Source organism: Ictalurus furcatus, chromosome 4, assembly GCF_023375685.1.
Source record: "Ictalurus furcatus strain D&B chromosome 4, Billie_1.0, whole genome shotgun sequence".
Taxonomy (NCBI): Eukaryota; Metazoa; Chordata; class Actinopteri; order Siluriformes; family Ictaluridae; genus Ictalurus; species Ictalurus furcatus.
In genome coordinates this window covers 26830568-26849665 of record NC_071258.1, presented here as the reverse complement: position 1 = coordinate 26849665, position 19098 = coordinate 26830568, and the positions used below count along the sequence as shown (strand labels likewise).

The following is a 19098-nucleotide window of genomic DNA, read 5'->3' as shown; positions in this document are numbered from 1 at the left end:
TACATTTACATAAACACTCTCGCATTAACCATTTTACCTCATACATTTACATAAAACACTCTTGGATTCGCCACTTTACCTCATACATTTACATAAAACACTCTCGCATTCCCCACTTTACCTTGTACATTTACATAAAGCAGTCGCATTCACCCCTTTATCTCATACATTTACATAAACACTTGCACTCTCCACTTTACCTCATACATTTACATAAACACTCACATTCTCCACTTTACCTCATACATTTACATAAACACTCTCGCATTAACCATTTTACCTCATACATTTACATAAAACACTCTTGGATTCGCCACTTTACCTCATACATTTACATAAAACACTCTCGCATTCCCCACTTTACCTTGTACATTTACATAAAGCAGTCGCATTCACCCCTTTACCGCATACATTTACATAAACATGCTTGCATTCGCCACTTTACCTCATACATTTACATAAACACTCACATTCACCACTTTACCTCATACATTTACATAAACACTCTCGCATTCACCATTTTATCTCATACATTTACATAAAACACTCGCATTCACCACTTTACCTCATACATTTACATAAACACTCTCGCATTCACTTTACCTCATACATTTGCATAAACACACTTGCATTCACCACTTTACCTCGTACATTTATATAAAACACTCGCATTCACTCCTTTACCTCATACATTTACATAAAATACTCGCATTCACCCCTTTACCTCATACATTTACATAAACACTTGCATTCTCCACTTTACCTCATACATTTACATAAACACTCACATTCTCCACTTTACCTCATACATTTACATAAACACTCTTGCATTCACCATTTTACCTCATACATTTACATAAAACACTCTTGGATTCGCCACTTTACCTCATACATTTACATAAAACACTCTCGCATTCCCCACTTTACCTTGTATATTTACATAAAGCAGTCGCATTCACCCCTTTACCTCATACATTTACATAAACATGCTTGCATTTGCCACTTTACCTCATACATTTACATAAACACTCACATTTACCACTTTACCTCATACATTTACATAAACACTCGCAGTCACCACTTTACCTCATACATTTACATAAACACTCTCGCATTCACCACTTTACCTCATACATTTACATAAACACACTTGCATTCACCACTTTACCTCAAACATTTACATAAAATACTCTCGCATTCGCCATTGTACCTCATACATTTACATAAAATGCTCGCATATTAACCACTTTACCTCTTTGATTCCCATGCACACAAAAGCTCTAAACAGGTGAAGTGTCAGCTGAGAGATAAAGTGATGGACCAAAAAACCAACAAAAAAACCCCATGTCAACACACATTGTGCAATCTTACCTGCGCATACTCCCTCTCCAGTGTGGCCTTCTTCTGACTGTATGTCCTGTTAGAGAAAACAAAAAAAATTCTTACTGAACTAAGAATCATGCAGTCAGTACTCTTGTGGACCACAATCATGTTCCCTCCCTCAGAATTTTACTCCACTTAATCCCTGCCCTCTAACCACCCAGAGTCATTTATCTCTTTCACTCTGTCTCACGCTCTCAGGCGATGGCAACCTACAGCCAGATGATCAACGGAGGAAACATTCAGATGAGCGTTTTAGTGTTTGGCTCTTGCCTGGTTTGCCAACTAGCCAGAAGGCAGAAAAAAAAGCAGCTGTGGTAATGAAGAGCAGATGAGAAAGAAAGAAGTTGTTGGGACCGCCAGTTTGAAAGAATTTTGGACCTTAAAAAACATATGGAGTTTCCTAAAACATGACTAACTCCAATAGGTTTGCAAATTTTGTAGGCGTTTCATATATACAAGTCTCTTATTATTGCAAAAAAGCGGATTTTTATTATGTCATGTAAAATGCATCTTGGGAAAGACCTTGAGCTTTTTAATCAGCATTGCTACTTATATAATGTTGCTATAATGCGTCTTATTTTTTAAGACACACGAAAATGTTTTAACTATGGAAAACGTTAAATAAAAAAGGAATGAGCCCTGTTTACACCGGTTATTAACATGCATCTTGAGTTATGGGAACATAAGAGGTCAGCCACACCGGTGTAGATTTGCGGGGGAGACAATCACATCTGCTCAATGCAAGCTGCTGTTTTCACTTCTTTTTTTTTTTAATTATACCAATAATTGTTTTTTAAACTACAGTTTCAATTTATAAGAAACTAGTTTCGGTCAAATATTTTAACCCTCATGTTGAGAATGGTAAGAAGAAGCATTTAAACAGCCTATAGAGATTTTATTACTATAAATGTCTGCATCAGGGACGGCATAGTGGCACAGTTGGTGGTTGAGCTTTTCAAAAGTACTTCGATTCCACATCATAACCACAAACCTGGCAACACCGGTAACAAAGCGGCAATGTGGCCTATACGCATCCTTTACCATGATTGAATGTGGTTCTGTGCGCCGCCCTCTTGTGATCTGATCACACAAAATGTACGTTAATACTAGATGTAAGCGGGGGCCACAGAGGAATCTAGAAGATTAGTTAGTGATCAGTTAGCTAGCTAGGAAAGCTGACTGCTAGCTACTTCATTTCATGTTAGCACTCACCTGCTAAATTGCTGCCCTTCTACAAGTTAAACATTTCACAGAAATGATTTACTTCCTAAGCATTAAGCATCAGGTTCATATACTGGGTTTTTTCATTTAAGGAAAATCCCACTAGAATATAGTAAAGCCATCCTATCAGGGGGCGGTGTGTGTGCTCAAAGCAATACTGTAGATTTGTGTGTGGACTTGGTTAAATTGGCTCTTATAAAAGACAGGAATTTCCGCAGTGACTCCTGCTTGAAACTCCAATGAACCCTTTATCAACTGAATGAGCACTGGACTGAATCCAAAACATGGCTTTGGGCTTATATAGTTTGATGGGGCTGCAAGAACACACACACACACACACACACACACACACACACACACACACACATATACTAACGTGTTTATCTCTTGTCCAACCCTCTATTTCTCTTCTATTTCACGTCCCGAACAGCCGTTATCGCCACTGCACTCCTTATCTCAATCTAGGGAGCTCAACTCCAAAACCCGTCTCTCTCTCGGTCTGCTTCAGAGAATGACTAAGAATTTTGGGATTACATAACCCTCTAACACACCATTAACACTTTCAGAACCATGGTTACTTGTTTGCTTCCTATATGAAAGCTCAGATTTATGTCAAGTGATGGCATGACACATACAGGGTGTTAAAAAACCTAAAATGTTCATGTCCCCACCTGCCCCCAACCCCACCCCACCAAAGTTCTGCAAAAGGAAAAGTGTGTATTTCTGTCAACTACCTTTCTGTCAAAAAAATCCCCAAGATGACTCATAATAAAAAAATTCTACAAAAATGTAGTCAGAAACAGACAGGAAGAAACGCCCAGTTATCAGTACTTCCAAAAATCTGTTTCCTCTGTTACTGCATCTATTCTTTTTCCACAGCCCAACTTTCAGACTTCAGTCAAGCATCAAAATATTTTTATTCTCAAATACAATTTGATTTAAATTTGCATAAACCTAGCTGGCTGGAAATTCCACTTATGAGTCAAGAGGTCCCTACAGGAAAGGCACAGAAGATATCAACTTCCAGTGAATATGGATGGTTTATCTCCATACTGCCGTCAACACACGTGTGGATTCAGCTAACGTGTCCAAAGCACACACAAAGGGGTGAACAGCAGCTACAATCAAAGGTCCGGTCTAGAGCACATGTTCAAAGCGAAACTTAGGCATAAGTTTCTTCCTCTCACTTTATTAATTGTACACTCACTAAGTGAAGAAAGTGGTTCAATCCTAATCCAAAAAAATACATTAATAAGTACATTATGTATTTATTTTTAAAGATTTATCTAATGATTTATTAATTACATTTATTGATTGATATATTTAGAGATTTATTGAAGCATTCACTGAAGCAACATGCCAATGAGCTTCCTTTAAGACCCATTGTTCTGACTGGACAGCATAACACACAACAGGGGTTTTTCAGATTCACTGAACTCATTGAGGGAAGCCAACAGAATTCCTTGCAAGTTCTCCCCGTGCTTTGGGGGTTTCCTCGAAAAAGCTTTCCTCCAAAGACAAAGTGGGCTGATTGGCATCTCTATGGGTTGGCACTAGGGCTGCAACTAACGATTATTTTCATTATTTTCGGTTAATCGGATGGGTGCAAACTTGCAGTACCATTTTTTCCTTTATTTAAAATAAAACCCACAAACTGAGTGTTACAAATATAAACTTAAGACTAAAACTTTACACAACTGTTTGTTCAATTATGTAAGACCGAAAAGAACCCAATACACACAGACACACACCAGAATATATATTATTCATTTAGGACTGTAGTTAAATTCCATGTTTTTTTGCATCTATAAAAAGTAATACATAAATACTTATATAATATATATATTAGTTTATATTACACATGTACGTGTGTGTGTGTGTGTGTGTGTATATTATATTATATATATATATATATATATATATATATATATATATATATATATATATATATATATATATATATATATATATATGCGCATTACTTTTTATGGATGCACAAAAAGCACTGGATTCTACAGTCCTAGCAATCCCTGGTTGATTGGTAGAATCTGTCATTCCACAGAGATTGGTTCAAATACCATTGGTACAAATACCAGGTTCAATTACATTTTATTGTTGGTGTGACATTTAAGTTGACTCTCTGAATTATCTGTTTTTTATTTTATCCATAAATGTGACACTTGAACTTGTCTACAACTCATAGGTTTTTGCAAATTATAATTTCATTTGTAGATAAATTTAAAATAAATCCATCAATGAACGATCGTCAGCTCAGCTAGCGTGATATTTGTGAATGCACATGAATAACCAAACTGATTAATTTTAAAATATCTCATTTGAATATATTTTGATACATATAACAAAAAAAATATATTATTTAAACATTTTTAAAACTTTCCTACGGACCTACTGCAATTACACCACTGACCACTAGGGAAACACTGCACTAAATGGTAGAGTATGCAGTGCATAGTGTAAGTGTACAGTACGCCATTTGGAACACAACTTTAGTATTTACTCTCCGGAGCATGTTTTCAGAGCAGAAGTAAAGTAATGAGTAAATGTACCGTGCGCAGACCAACTAAACGATAATGAGATTCGTTGACAACGATTTTCATAATCGATTATTATCGATTTTATTGATTAGTTGTTGCAGCTCTAGTTGGCACCCTGTCCCCTGAGTCCCCTGGGATAGGCTCCAGGATAAGAGATATAGAAAATAGATGGATGGATGGATGGATGGATGGATATCCCAACTTTTGTAGATCATTATGTTTCAGCTGAATGTGGTGCAAGGACACCAGCTGCTATAGTTCCTATACAGTCAATCAATGGTATGTAGTCTTACCATAATGATTTCAAATAATCATGTTCATAGATGTCTTAGTTATTTTCTGATCAAATGAAATCTCAGCTTTCATACAGAAAAACATGGGAAATAAATTGTAATTTACTGGCACAAGATCTACAGTAGTACAGCATAAGGGATTTACATCACACATCCACTAGAGAGTGGCAACACTGTGGCACAGCAGGTAGCATTGCTGTCTAACAGAGCTAGGGTCTGTCTTCATTGTCCTCCCAAAAACATGCCGGTGTGTGAACGGACTACTCTAAAGTGGCCATCAATGGACTATCGTCTGATCCGTGGTGTATTCCTTCCTCATGCCCAACGTTCATGGGATCCACCATGGCCTGACCAGAATGAAGCAATTTCTGTTGATGAATGAATTTATGAATGAATTACATGTACATTTATTCATTTAGCAGATGCTTTCATCCAAAGAGACTTACAAATGAGGAAATCCACTAGAGAGTTCTGACCAGATTCTAGATTTTATTCACACTTAACCCCCTCATGTCCAAATATGATTTAATTCACGTATAAAAGTAAATGTGTAACAGAGGCTACTTCAAGATATAAGAAGTGCTGCAGGATTCTAAGGAATGAGGTACATGAAATGTGTAGCAGATGTTACTTCAACATACAAGAAGTGCTACTGGCTTCTGACAAATGAGGAAGATGAAAACAGAAACTATTTGATCAGAAACCATATAACCTGGCCAAAATTAGGACTAAGAAAGAAGAAAAGGCTTTGAAAAATTCAGCTGTAAAGCAGTCAGGCCCTGGGGATTTTCCACTGTGCAGTGATCTGATGGCATCATCTTGGACATCTCAGTACATTTGAAAAGCTTTTTTTGGGCATTGTACTGTCCAATCACAAGGCTCCCAGCATGCAGACATATTAACCAATCAGAATAACTCATCCAAAATAGTTTTACTAAATTACTAAAACCCATAAGGTGCGTGACAAATAATGTGGCGAGAGCCTCTGACAAAAATCTAAAAGGGTGAAAAGCCTGTTTGAACGTCACGGCTAGAAGAAACAGAGGACCTGAAGCATGTAGCGGGGTGCTGAGATGTGTAGGAACATCGCGCTGTAAGAGAGGAAACAGAAAGGAGGTTAACCTCGTAATTCAGCTACATCTATGGATGGAAGTTTTCAGAAGGAGAAATGAGAATCTAAGCCTGTGTTCACATTCAATTTTGGCTCTTTGATTCAGATCATTTGGATCAGCTCACCTATAAGAGCTGAAATTCTATCCCTACTTCCCGAAAATGCTAAACGGAATCTTTTGGCTCTAGAAATGCCTCACTGCCATAATTTGTTCCCAAACCTTCATTTTTTTCAGACAAAGTTTGTTGTATTATGACCAGTGACTGTTCATCTTCACTTAATTATTACAGAACTTGTTTCATAAAATACTACTTTCATTCTAATAAACAAAATACCATTACACTGGAACAACTGTAACTGATCGCCTCTGCATCTAGTACAACTTCAAAAGGTTGCAGTGCAGCAAGCCCTCCCTGCCATACTTCTCACACAGCTGAGAATCAAACACACATCTCACCATCCACAGCAACAAACAGCTCTGATGCTGAAAAGAGATTTCAATGAAATCTCAAATAAAGCACAAAAGTATGACCTTGTCTTCAAAATAGTGTGGGTTTGTATGGAGCACTGACTAATTTTATCTTCCATTTACACTAATAAACAATTTCGTTCACTATTTCACGGGTATATTTTGCTTATGAAGTCTAAATAATCTGAGGTAGATTTAACCCCTGGCCAGTTGACCTGTGACCTGTGTTTGTAGCACCTCCTTCACAGAAGTTCATGTTAGAAAGGGCAACATCTGGTAGTCACATGGCCTCCTCCTGGGAGGTTCTTGTTTCACTGTTTGGAAGCAAGCAACACTTCAATTGCACTGTATGCTTAGGACACACACACACACACACACACATCTGTGGAATTTAAAGGCCCACAGTCAAGCTATAAACTGTGGAATCTGCTTTGAAGCCACAAACACACAACATGCAAATTTCACATTTATTGATATATAAACAACTTAAGGTCAATTCAATTTAAAACATAACAAGATGCCAAAAAAATGCCAACACTCAGCATGATACAGCCATAATAAAACATACAGTTTTTGGCAATAATGTTTGGCCATTCTGTTCCATAAAAATGAGATAAATGGTCATAAATAGACTCTATTATGGTCTTAACATCCAACTTTGAAAGAAAAATATACAGTATGCGTGTGTGACAATGAACAGAGCTGAAAAAGATGGTCTAACTCTCTGTGTGTGTGTGTACAATGTAGTGCAATTTCCCCATTTACTGGTGAGGGGGAACACATGGGGAGCATGACTGTGGGAAAATGAAGACAGGAAACCAGAGTGAGAGAAAGTGAGTAAACATTTTGCTGAAGGACAGAGGAGACAAATGTAGAGAGACAAGAGAGGCGATAAACAAAGTAGCAAGGATTAGTGGAAACAATATCAAGTGGAATGAGATGAGGCCAGGGTTAGTGATGTCACGGCCTTGTTTTTCACCACAGCGGCTTTTCCAATTAGAGACCATTTGAGTGTGAGCCCGGGTGAAGCGATGTGTAATCTCAGCACACGGGCACGGAGATCAGAGAGTGTGTGGATTTGTCCTGTTCGGATTTTACACAAAAGACATGGCAATAATTTTGTACCTGTTCAATGATGCAAAAAAGCATTTAATATGTCAAAGAACGTGTGTTTGTATTTCAATTGTGTAGCATGAGAAGCTCTCCACAAAAAAAAAAAAAAGATAAATAAATAAATAAATAAATCACACTAGAAATTCGACAATAATCAGTTTAACAATGTCAGAATTCCTCCAAATTTTTGGAGGGATTGGAATACAAACACACATTCTGCTTTTTTTTTTTTTTTGAGAGCTTCTCCTGCTACACAATTGAAATACAAAAACACACATTCTGCTTTCCGTCACTCTGCTTTCCATCACTGAAGCCTTACGACTACCAAGAGCAACCTCAAGAGCGACCTCTCTGCTGCTTTCGACACTGTGAACCACTAGATCCTCCTTTCAACTCTCTCCAGCCTGGGCATCACCGGAACGGTTCTGCGCTGGGTGGAATCCTATCTCTCAGACAGATCCTTCAGGGTATCAGGGAGGGGAGGTATTTCTGAAACTCAGCTACTCACAACAGGCGTTCCACAGGGGTCAGTTCTGGGTCCACTCCTCTTTTCTATCTACACTACATCTCTAGGGCAGGTGATTGAGTCTCATGGCTTCTCATATCATTGCTATGCTGATGACACCCAGCTCTATTTGTCCTTCCAGCCTGATGATCCATCAGTCTCTGCACGCCTGTCGGACATCTCGGTCGGGATGAGGGAACACCACCTTAAGCTCAACCTGGCAAAATCTGAGCTTCTCGTCATCCCAGCCTGTCCCTCAATCAACCACAACCTCACTGTACAGCTCGGCTCAACCACACTCAAGCCAACCAGGACGGCCAGGAACCTTGGGATGATTCTCGATGACAGCTTGACCTTTACAGACCACATTTCAACAACTGCACGGTCCTGTAGGTTCATCCTGTACAACATCAAGAAAATCAGACTCTACCTCACTGAACAGGCTACAGAGATACTAGTCCAGGCTCTTGTCATCTAAAAACTGGATTGCGACCGATGCTTAGTAGTACCTACTCAGCGTGGCTCAAGGTCCCTTTCAAGAACATTCAAACTAACTGTTCCTCAGTGGTGGAATGAACTTCCAACCTCAATCCGGACCACAGAATCTTTCACCATCTTCAAAAAACAGCTAAAGACCCACCTCTTCCATGAACACCTAACCAACCCATAAAAAAATAAAAATAAATAAAAGATTGCACTTACACCTCTACTCTGCACAATTTGCTTCTTCTGGAACTCAATTAATGGATCTTGTATGGTAGCACTACTTGTATTGTTCTCTGCTTGATATATCGCTTTGCTTGTATTTTCTCATTTGTAAGTCGCTTTGGATAAAAGCGTCTGCTAAATGAATAAATGTAAATGTAAATTTTTACGAGTGAGGATATTGATATTGTGGCTTGATTTCATTCAATTTCAGATGGTACGAACACTCACCCAACATCTAACCTTCAAAACGTCAAACAATCTGTGCCGTGTGAAGTGTTCAATAATTTGTAAACGTCCATCTGTGCTGACTATGACACAGACACAATATTGATACTGTCAACACTATCAACACATGGCAGACATAACTGCTGAGGAATGTTTATAAATGTAGGCTAACTGCAGAGAGTACAGAGAGGTCGAAGGGCAAAGCAGCAACAACATGAACTAATGAGAGAGAAGAACCGTAAGGAGCTGGTAAAACATTCTGCTTTCCTAATTACACGTACAATTATCACAGCTTACCTCACAGCCCGGGCTAAGCCGTACTTCTTAGTAAGTACCATTGACACGGGCCCGAGCAATAAAGTTATTGAATTCAAGCCATTTCCTTCTTAACCAACTTACAGTTGGAAAACTAATATCATACACGCACGCTCAAACAGCTAAAGACATGTTTACGACCCATGCATGCCGATATGATTTCTCTCGCTTGACAACGGCAACTTCAGCAAGGTGATTTTTAGAATGTTGAGGGCGAGACACTTCACTTCACAGCTGAAGTGCAGAATGATGTCATCAAAACCGTTGAGCCATGGTAGAGCGGTGGTAGAGAGAGACTGTACATTTTGAACGCATATATCTACTGAATGTGAATTTTGTCATTGTTTTGGAGCACATTAGCATATAGATAACTACCTTAAGACTAACAAATTCATACTAAAAGCCACAAAATTTCCATTTTGATTTCATGGGGACTTTAAACATGAATTGCCCTATGAGTTTGTTTGCTAACTAGTAGCTTTCAAATTTTGAGAAGTGTCAAACTGCTACGTTAGCAGGTATCGATCACTGTACATATAAAAGAGTAACATGGACTGATCTACTGAACTGCTGTGTTAAGTGATATATGAGGAGAATGAGTAGAACTGCCCAGCTGGTTCACAATTATTGAATGCATAACATGTCCCTTCACCTCACTGGGAGCTCGTCAGGTTTGCTCTAACCATTATGCTTTAGCTGTTTTCACTCTTCAATAGGAGCTAGCCCCCCCCCCCCCCCCCACCTCCCCACATAGGTGATACTTGAGCCCAGGCGGACTAATGACCACTCGAGTACATTTTGTCTCATTATAAGAAAAATATCACATTTTATTATTTATTTTATTCTGATAAAAACCATGTGCCTAGCTACCAATTTGGCAGAGACATGTGACAATGCTTTCTTGCACTGCTTTAGTAAATGTATAACGTGCAAAGATCTGTACTGAACATCAGATTATTAAATGCATATGATCACATAAAGCTTGTTAATTCAATTAGATTTCATCCCTACTGAATTGCTCTGTATCTGTTAGAACGTTCATGAGGTTTAGAGCCAGAGTGTGTGCTGCTGCACTGGAATAAAGCGATTTTAATCTTGTCACGCAACGTATTTTCTCAACCAGCAGAATGTGACTGACAAAGGTAATTCAATTTGATATTTCATGTTGCCTGTGATATGGGGTGGCACTCTCAATGCACTTTCAGGTGCCTCAGACTGAACAGAGCTGGAATGAATAGTGAGGAATCATGTGCTGCTTGCTCTGCTCTCAAAACATTGGTAGATTTGCATTTATATATATATATATATATATATATATAAGCAGTTTTACATTAGCATTACAGCCATGAGTTCTGTGAAGGGACTGGCTTTCCATCTTGGCATTCCAACTCTCCTGACTTGCGCCCAGCACTCCCGGGATAAACTGTGGTTCCTCCATGACCCTGACAGAGTTATACCATTAGAACATTTACCTGAAATCATGTTTAGCTGAATTGCACTTCCTGTCTTTTAGTGGTAATCCGTCATTTTTAAGTGGATTTGATCAATTTTAGCTAATGTCAATCCGATTCCTTAATAAAATTCTTGATAGATTTTTCTGACTTCAGTCAGATTATAAAAGTCCTGTCAGGTTGCTGGGCTACTTGAGTCTTTTTCAAGCAGGTTATGCATGCATCTCTTTTTGTTAACAAAACACCAAAGGGGTCTATACTATTTCGGTTAGTACCCATAGGCATGAAAGCAGCTCCTCCTCTAATCTAGCATACTGCCCACAGAGCAATCATAATAAAAATGCAGAGGAAATGTTTTGTGTGTGTGTGTGTGTGTGTGTGTGTGTGTGTGTTTGAGAGAGAGAGAGAGAGAAAGAGAGAGACCTATTCTGGATTAGTCATTTGCAGCAACTGAAATGGAACCCCAGAGGTTTAATGAATTTGAATTAAACTGGAGGACTATGATTTCACACAGAAATTAAAATGTACAAAAGCTAAATAAATATGGATAAACAGGTAAATACAGAAATTGTAAGCCAAATAATTATAATCTATATATTAATTTGATGTTAAATTACAATTGCTGTAGACAATGCAAATTGAGAGGAAATAATGAGTAATATTTGAAGTGGTATTTTCCATCCTAGGAATCTGAGAGGTGAGTTAGAGCGAGCCAAGAGTGTGAGGGTGACGCAGCACACTCCTTTACAGTCGCAGAAAGTGTGACTGTAAATAAATTAGGTAAGGGTGTCGGACCATGTAGGGTGGTTCTTTGCCTCCATGTCATGCATTAAAATCTAACGCACACCTAGCTGTAGATTATCCCGCTTGGTCACTTGCCAGCAGTGACAATTTAAAGCTGTCGCTGATGTTTGCAGTGCAAAATTTGACTGAAAGGATAAAAATAATGGTTAATTTATACGGGTCGTTAGATATAGAATTCTGCCCGCTCTAAATATCATACACAGAGATAAAGTAGTGTGATAAGATTACATTTATATGAATGAATTATAATAAATAGTTAGTTATTAGAGAGAGAGAGAGAGAGAGAGAGAGTGTGTGTATGTGTGTGTGAGAGAGAGAATTACCTGCGTTAGAACTGTGATTAAACTGACTGGAACTACCTGTGCATTATACAGTTTGAACACACATGTTCCAGCCAAACACAATCATGTATTCATGACAGACCATGGTATAATCTTTCTTAATTTTTAATATCTCTACTTAGATTCGGCTTAAACGATTAGCTGGTTATGAAAAAGTGTTAGAGTTTAACCTTTTAACACTACTCTCAGGCTCACTGCTTTAATCATGTAGTGAATCATGAAGCTTGTGGTACTGTATTTGCTTCACAAAGGAAACGTTTTATTTGCATGTTGCCTATTTTTACAGAAGCAGGATAAAATATTGATATTTTAAACAGAGACAAATGTTAAACCCACAAAATACTGTAACCACAAATAAATGAATTGATGCCCTTTAACAGTATGCAGTATGAATATCTCCCTCTGCTCTTTAAACCTTTAGTCGATTTTACTTTGAGAAGCTACTGTGTATTTTTAGCTTCATAAATGTGCAGTGTGGGGCCGTACAGTATTGGGCTATAACTATAACTGCTATAACTAACACAATTCTAACACTTGATTTTGGAACATATAAAATTAGATTGTTAAATAATTGTTAAATTATTTAGTTACTTGATTTTTTTTTTTTACTTAATTAAGAAATTTATATATACACAAACTACAGGAAACGGTAATTTAGCAGTATTAATCCATGTGTTTATTTTTTGGGTATTTGAGATCATCTATATCATAATTTGCGATTAAAAAAAAAGTTGTGTGATTATGATGATATGAAAACAGAGCGCATACACACACCTAAACGCTCTTTGTATTACCTCCATCCCTCACAAATGATCAATACTTACACAACACTCAAAACTTTCTCTTTGTGAATTCCTTATACCTGTTTTTCAAGCCATAGTCTTAAGACCCCCCCCACCCCCCCCCCCCACCCCACCCCACGTGCACAAACACAGCAGTCCTGATCTCTCCACTGATAATCTTTTTAAATCGCTTTAGGTGTCCTAAATCACTCTCATCTCTCACCGCATCACCACACCCACACTACCCCCCCCCCACCCCACACACACCTTCATTTACATTATCTAGAGGACATGATGCATGTCTAAACTTGGCTGCTGTTGTATGAATATTCACACCAGAAAATGTAAAGGCCCCATCTATACTTGCTCGCTTCATGTGTCTTGTGTGGTGTGTCTTGTAGCTGGAGAAGACTTTACTCACATACAGTTACCCTTTAACTGAGTATTTGGTTAGCTGTAATGAAATCTGATAATGCATAATATAGTGCATAAAGTGCAAATCAGAAAATCATGACTTTGTATGCAGAATTTAATTTCTATATACTGTAATATATATATATATATATATATATATATATATATATATATATATATATATATATATATATACACACACACACACACACACACACACATACATACACACACACTGTAATTAATATATATATATATATATATATATAGAGAGAGAGAGAGAGAGAGAGAGAGAGAGAGTTGAGAAATATTAGGTAAATTTGTGCACATTCAACCTGTTTTTCTTGCAAACAAATATTTTTTGCATCATTTAGCAAAAAGATTGAAATCTATTTTAAAACTGGATTTTGGATATTTGATCCAAAAAATTTCTTTTGTAAAAAAAATAAATAAAAAAATTATAGTCTTAAAACATTTACAGGTTGCAGGAATAACAGTAATAAAAGTAATAATAATAATAATAATAATAATAATAATAATAATAATAATGTGGGTAATAGATAAAAATATCCTACCTAATATGTACTATATCACAATATTTTGTTTTGATGAAGGTTTTGCTGACAAAATCGTGGAGCCACATTCTGAAAATCTACAAAGTCAGAACTTCAACAAACAATTATTAAAGCCAGTAAAAACAGCAAAAGTTAAACAGGTGATATAATATTAGTTATTAGTTACAGTGAGTAGCAATGGAGAGCTTCCTGATGCTGCTCACAATACTCAGTAAAAAGTATCATGATGTTTATATATCATGACATAGATATCATAATGTCATATTGCCCAGCCCTAGTGTATAATCCTAATCCGGGTATAATCCTGATTCTCAAAGAATCCTGAAACAACCAGATGCAAAAGAGGTTGAAATACAGTTTTGTCTTAATCCAAGTGTCAGTTCTCTTTTATATGTTACACTTGTCAGACTGTTATATGTAATACTTGTCAGATTGTTGCTTGTTGTGCTTGTTTACAGGCCGTGATCATACACACACAGTTACTGCAGTGTTGAGTTGAAGAGGACGATCACACTGCGGCTCTTGATAAAATGAAAAGCGTTTCTGCAGAGGTCCACACCAATCAAATTTGACTCAGCAAAGTCTCTGGTGAGAGCAGTGGATGAGTCCATTTCATTAGTGAGAAGTGCAAGGGCTGAGTGAGAGTGTGTGTGTGTGTGTGTGTGTGTGTGCATTTTTGATTTCCTGTTTGACCAGAATGGAATTATATATTGAGATACAGCGGGGGAAATAAGTACTGAACGCGTCAATATTTTTTTCAGTAAATATATTTCCAATGAGGTTATTCACATTAAATTTTCACCAGACATCAGTATTAACTCAAGAAATCCGGAAATATAAAGAATTCACAATATTAAAGTCCATAAATAAAGAACCTTGAAGATGTCATTACAAACAAAGACTTCTCCACTAAGTATTAAATGCGTCCAATACTTATTTCCCTACTGTACCAATTTTCAAAGGAATAATAATAATAATAATAATAATAATAATAATAATAATAATAATCTAGCTCACAGGAATACTGACAGGTACTGAAACAGGAACTTTTGCATAGGAACCAAAAAGTATTTTGAAAAATAAGAAGAGAAAATCTTATAACAGAAATGAATCTATTTTTTTTTAATGCTCACCACTGCTCAAATGTTACAGAAATTCTCTGAAAGAAGAAAAATAATAATAGGCAATACATGATCCTATGTGCACATTTCCTCTAGACCCAGAGCTGCGATTTTCATGGCAAATGACAAACAGATTTTTTAAAATAAATCATTCACAAATTATTTCCAAAAGCTAAGAATACAAAAGGATTGGCTTGAGGAATTTACTGGAGTCAAAATGGCACGGCCGCCAGTTCTCCACTCTCTTTAGTTCCCATTTGGTTGCAATGAACTTGACTTTCAAAAGATCTCAGCCCCAATTACAAAAAAAAAGGGAAGAGACAGTATTAAATGCCTTTTTCTTACAACAGTTCACTGTTGCTAAATAAGAACCTGGAAAATGTGTTGTTTTTATGAGTTCCTCTTGTTAATTCTTACATGTAACTGCACATGATTGGAAAGCCCTGCGAGAATGTTTAGAAAGAAAAGAACAATATTAAAACTGATACCATTTTTTTCAGACTGTATGACAGACAGTATGAGTATTTTTGGTACTTGTCAAGTACCAAAGTACCCTAGTATTAAGCAATCAAAGCAGTCATTTGGTTAAGTTGGTTGCTGCCTTGTCCTGCTCACAACGTACTTCTCATGCTATGTTTTATGTTTAAGATGTTATAGCGTGTAAATAGTATCTTTAACAGAGAGTTTGAGGATGTCTGACCTGAGCGTACAGCAGTGTTAGTGAGCGTGGTCATTAAACTGAGTGCAAGGTGCCGTGTATTGCACCTAGACCCAGGCGAGTAACAGGGAAGGAAACGTGCATGTTTCAGTGCTCAGTGCTCGCAGAATAGAAGTGCTTTCATGCCCAACAGTTTCTGTGCATGTTCTCTTCACTGCTCCACATTCAAAAATACATTTGCAAAGTACCTTGCGATCGTTTATAATGACCACACTTATAACGATACGGCCCTGTGTGATAAGTTCAGCCGTCCGCACACTCTCTATTAAAGACACGTCCTCACACTCTCTATTAAAGACATGGTTTAAACACAATGAGTTGTTTTATCAGGTTACTTGTACTGTAGGTAGTAGCTCAGTACAGTTTGCAGTCTTTTATGTTTTGCTTTGATCGTTAATCAGGAAATATGACCAGATCGTGGTCATTTCGTGTCATCTGTTCATTAGTGCAACAGCGTACACTAGGCTTACATAGAATCATGTGGTGTTGGACATTGGTATTGGAGCATTTTTTAATAAGTATGAGTAAATTAGCATGGTATTGGACCAATACCTGAGATCAGTAATTGGTATCTGTATTATATACAGTCCCCTCTGAAAGTATTGGAGCAGCAAGGCCATTTCCATGGCTTTTGCTATACATTGAAGACATTTGGGTTTGAGATCAAAAGATGAATATAAGATAATAAATCAGTCCCTCCAAGATTTTTCGATCGCAGAAATGAACGCAAAATCAAGCAATTTCCGTAATATTTAGAGGAGTTTGCAATTTTTCTAAATTACCACAGATTTTTCGCAGATTTGGGCCAAGATACATCATGTGACGTCATCACAAGGCATTCCACCAAAGCCTGCTTCGATTCACGTGCGTCTAACATGAGTACAGCTAAAAGGTCTAATTTACCAACAAACATCACAAAGTGACTGTGCAATTGCAATCTCGCCAATTCAAGTAGTTTTCCGCAAAAAATTTAAATAAAAGCACAAAAAATGCTGCAAGTTGCATCACTAATCACAAAAACAACAATCACAAAAAAAAAACCCAAAAACCTCTGTGAAATCCTGCATGGACTTACAGATCAGAATTTCATCTTTCATTTCTTCATATTTACATCTAGACGTGTTAAACAACTTAAAACAAGGCACCAGAGGGGACTGTAATAACTAACATTTTAGCTAATATGATTGAACAACTGAACAGGGCATGTCCACAAATAATAACAGAAAATGAGCCATTTGTACACAAACTAGGGGTTTATATAAGTCATCTGTCTCGATTTAATTTGAACTCAGCTTAAGCCTGTAAATTAGTTGAGTGTCTCTGACTGAAAGCTTAACACATTACAGTTCATTTTAGCTGTTAGTACTATCAAGTTTCAGTTTATGCGAACACAGCTCTAATTAAATACCACCAGCACTTCACTAATGCTATTCTGGTTATAAAAATTTAAGCTCTCTTTACAATACACACACACGTTGTGAAATGAGGTTCCCAGAACACACTGGAATTGATTATTCCCAAACACATAAACAACACAAAGAGGCACCTTCAAAACATCTCTCTTTCTGTCTTTCTCTCTTTGTCTGTCTGTCTCTCTCTCTGCTTTGTTTTTTGCCTCGATCCACCAGATTCTGGAACCACAAAACTCATGAAAGCATAAATGCCTCTCTGGCGTGCTAAACTATTCCCCACAATGCCTTGCATCGCCCACCCAGCTTTTCCTGCAGACAGTCAATCAGAGAGAAACTTCATCTTCATTCGGCTAACCAGTAACTGGTAACAGGACAGAAGGTAAAGAACAATGGAGGAATACAGATACAGAACAACAGAAAACACACACACACACACACACACACACACAGAGAGAGAGAGGTATGTCTGCTATTATGTGTATTGCAACGAATATGATCTTAAATAAAGCCAAGGAGTGTGGTTGTGAGTGTGTGTCTATTTTAGAATGTGTGTGTAAGCGTTACAGTGTAGGACTAACAACAGCTTTGGTCATGTGACATCATCAAGAGATGACGTCAGCAGCAGCCAGTTGAACGGTGTTCAGAAGGATCAGAAGAGGAATGAGATCAATGAAGCATCGTATTTCCTGCCAGGAGATTGATTTATACAACAAGACCACCTTGTGTGTGTGTGTGTGTGTGTGTGTGTGTGTGTGTGTGTGTGTGGGCATATTTTTCTCTCCCAACAAGGATGGGAATAACTGACAGTTTTGACCTTATGGGGACATTTTCTTGGATGTGAGGGCAACAATAATTGCTTAAAAAAATGTGAAAATGATTACAGGACTACCGGGCTAATAAAATATAAAACTTTTTGGATATCTAACACGAGACTAGGGTAGTCTGATGTTGCTAGTCAAGGCAAAGCACAACTAAGCTATCATTGTATGGGTTTAGCTGCTATAGTGCCATGCAAAGTACTTTATTTTTCCTTATGCTCTGCTCAGATCATGTTCACATAATCTGCAACTCAGAGACATTTACACACATTGTTTTCCTGCTCAGCATGAGAGGACGTTAGGGTTTCAGGTTCAACCCCCTTTACTGGTAAAAGAAAAAAAAGAAAAAAAAAAGAGAAAAAAAGAGAGAGAGAATCGGCGTATTTCCATTTTCCCCCTCACACTAAACTGACTGTGAGCTAGCGTGTGGCAGAATTGAGACTGTAAGCCAATAAGACACGAGTATTTCCACATATTTTCCTTTAAACCCTGTCTGATCGGTCTCGCCTCCCCTCTCACCTCCAAATTTAAAACACTGTCGTGTTCTTTTACTGCCGTTCAGTTATTAATGACAAACAGCTCCAAGTGGAGAATTATCTACTTTTATACATATATGTGACGTTAACAGTTTATAGTTAAAAAATACTAGGTCACGTTATAGTTTTCCATTATATGACTCAATTATTAACCATGAAGTTAAGAAGTAAATAACAATTTTATAGGAATTTTTTTCATGAATTCACATTAGAACCCATCCGTCCACC

At 37.4% G+C, this 19098-nt stretch overlaps 1 protein-coding gene across 2 annotated transcripts in view; it reads right to left on the bottom strand.

Moving 5' to 3' along the window:
• LOC128606908 (F-BAR and double SH3 domains protein 2-like) overlaps window positions 1-19098 on the bottom strand; it is a 114876-nt gene that overhangs the window by 81258 nt on the left and 14520 nt on the right. For both annotated transcript variants that reach the window (XM_053623457.1, XM_053623458.1), the window contains exon 3: window positions 1372-1417. In XM_053623457.1, coding sequence (XP_053479432.1) covers window positions 1372-1417 — 46 coding nt within the window. The remainder of the gene's footprint in view (window positions 1-1371; window positions 1418-19098) is intronic.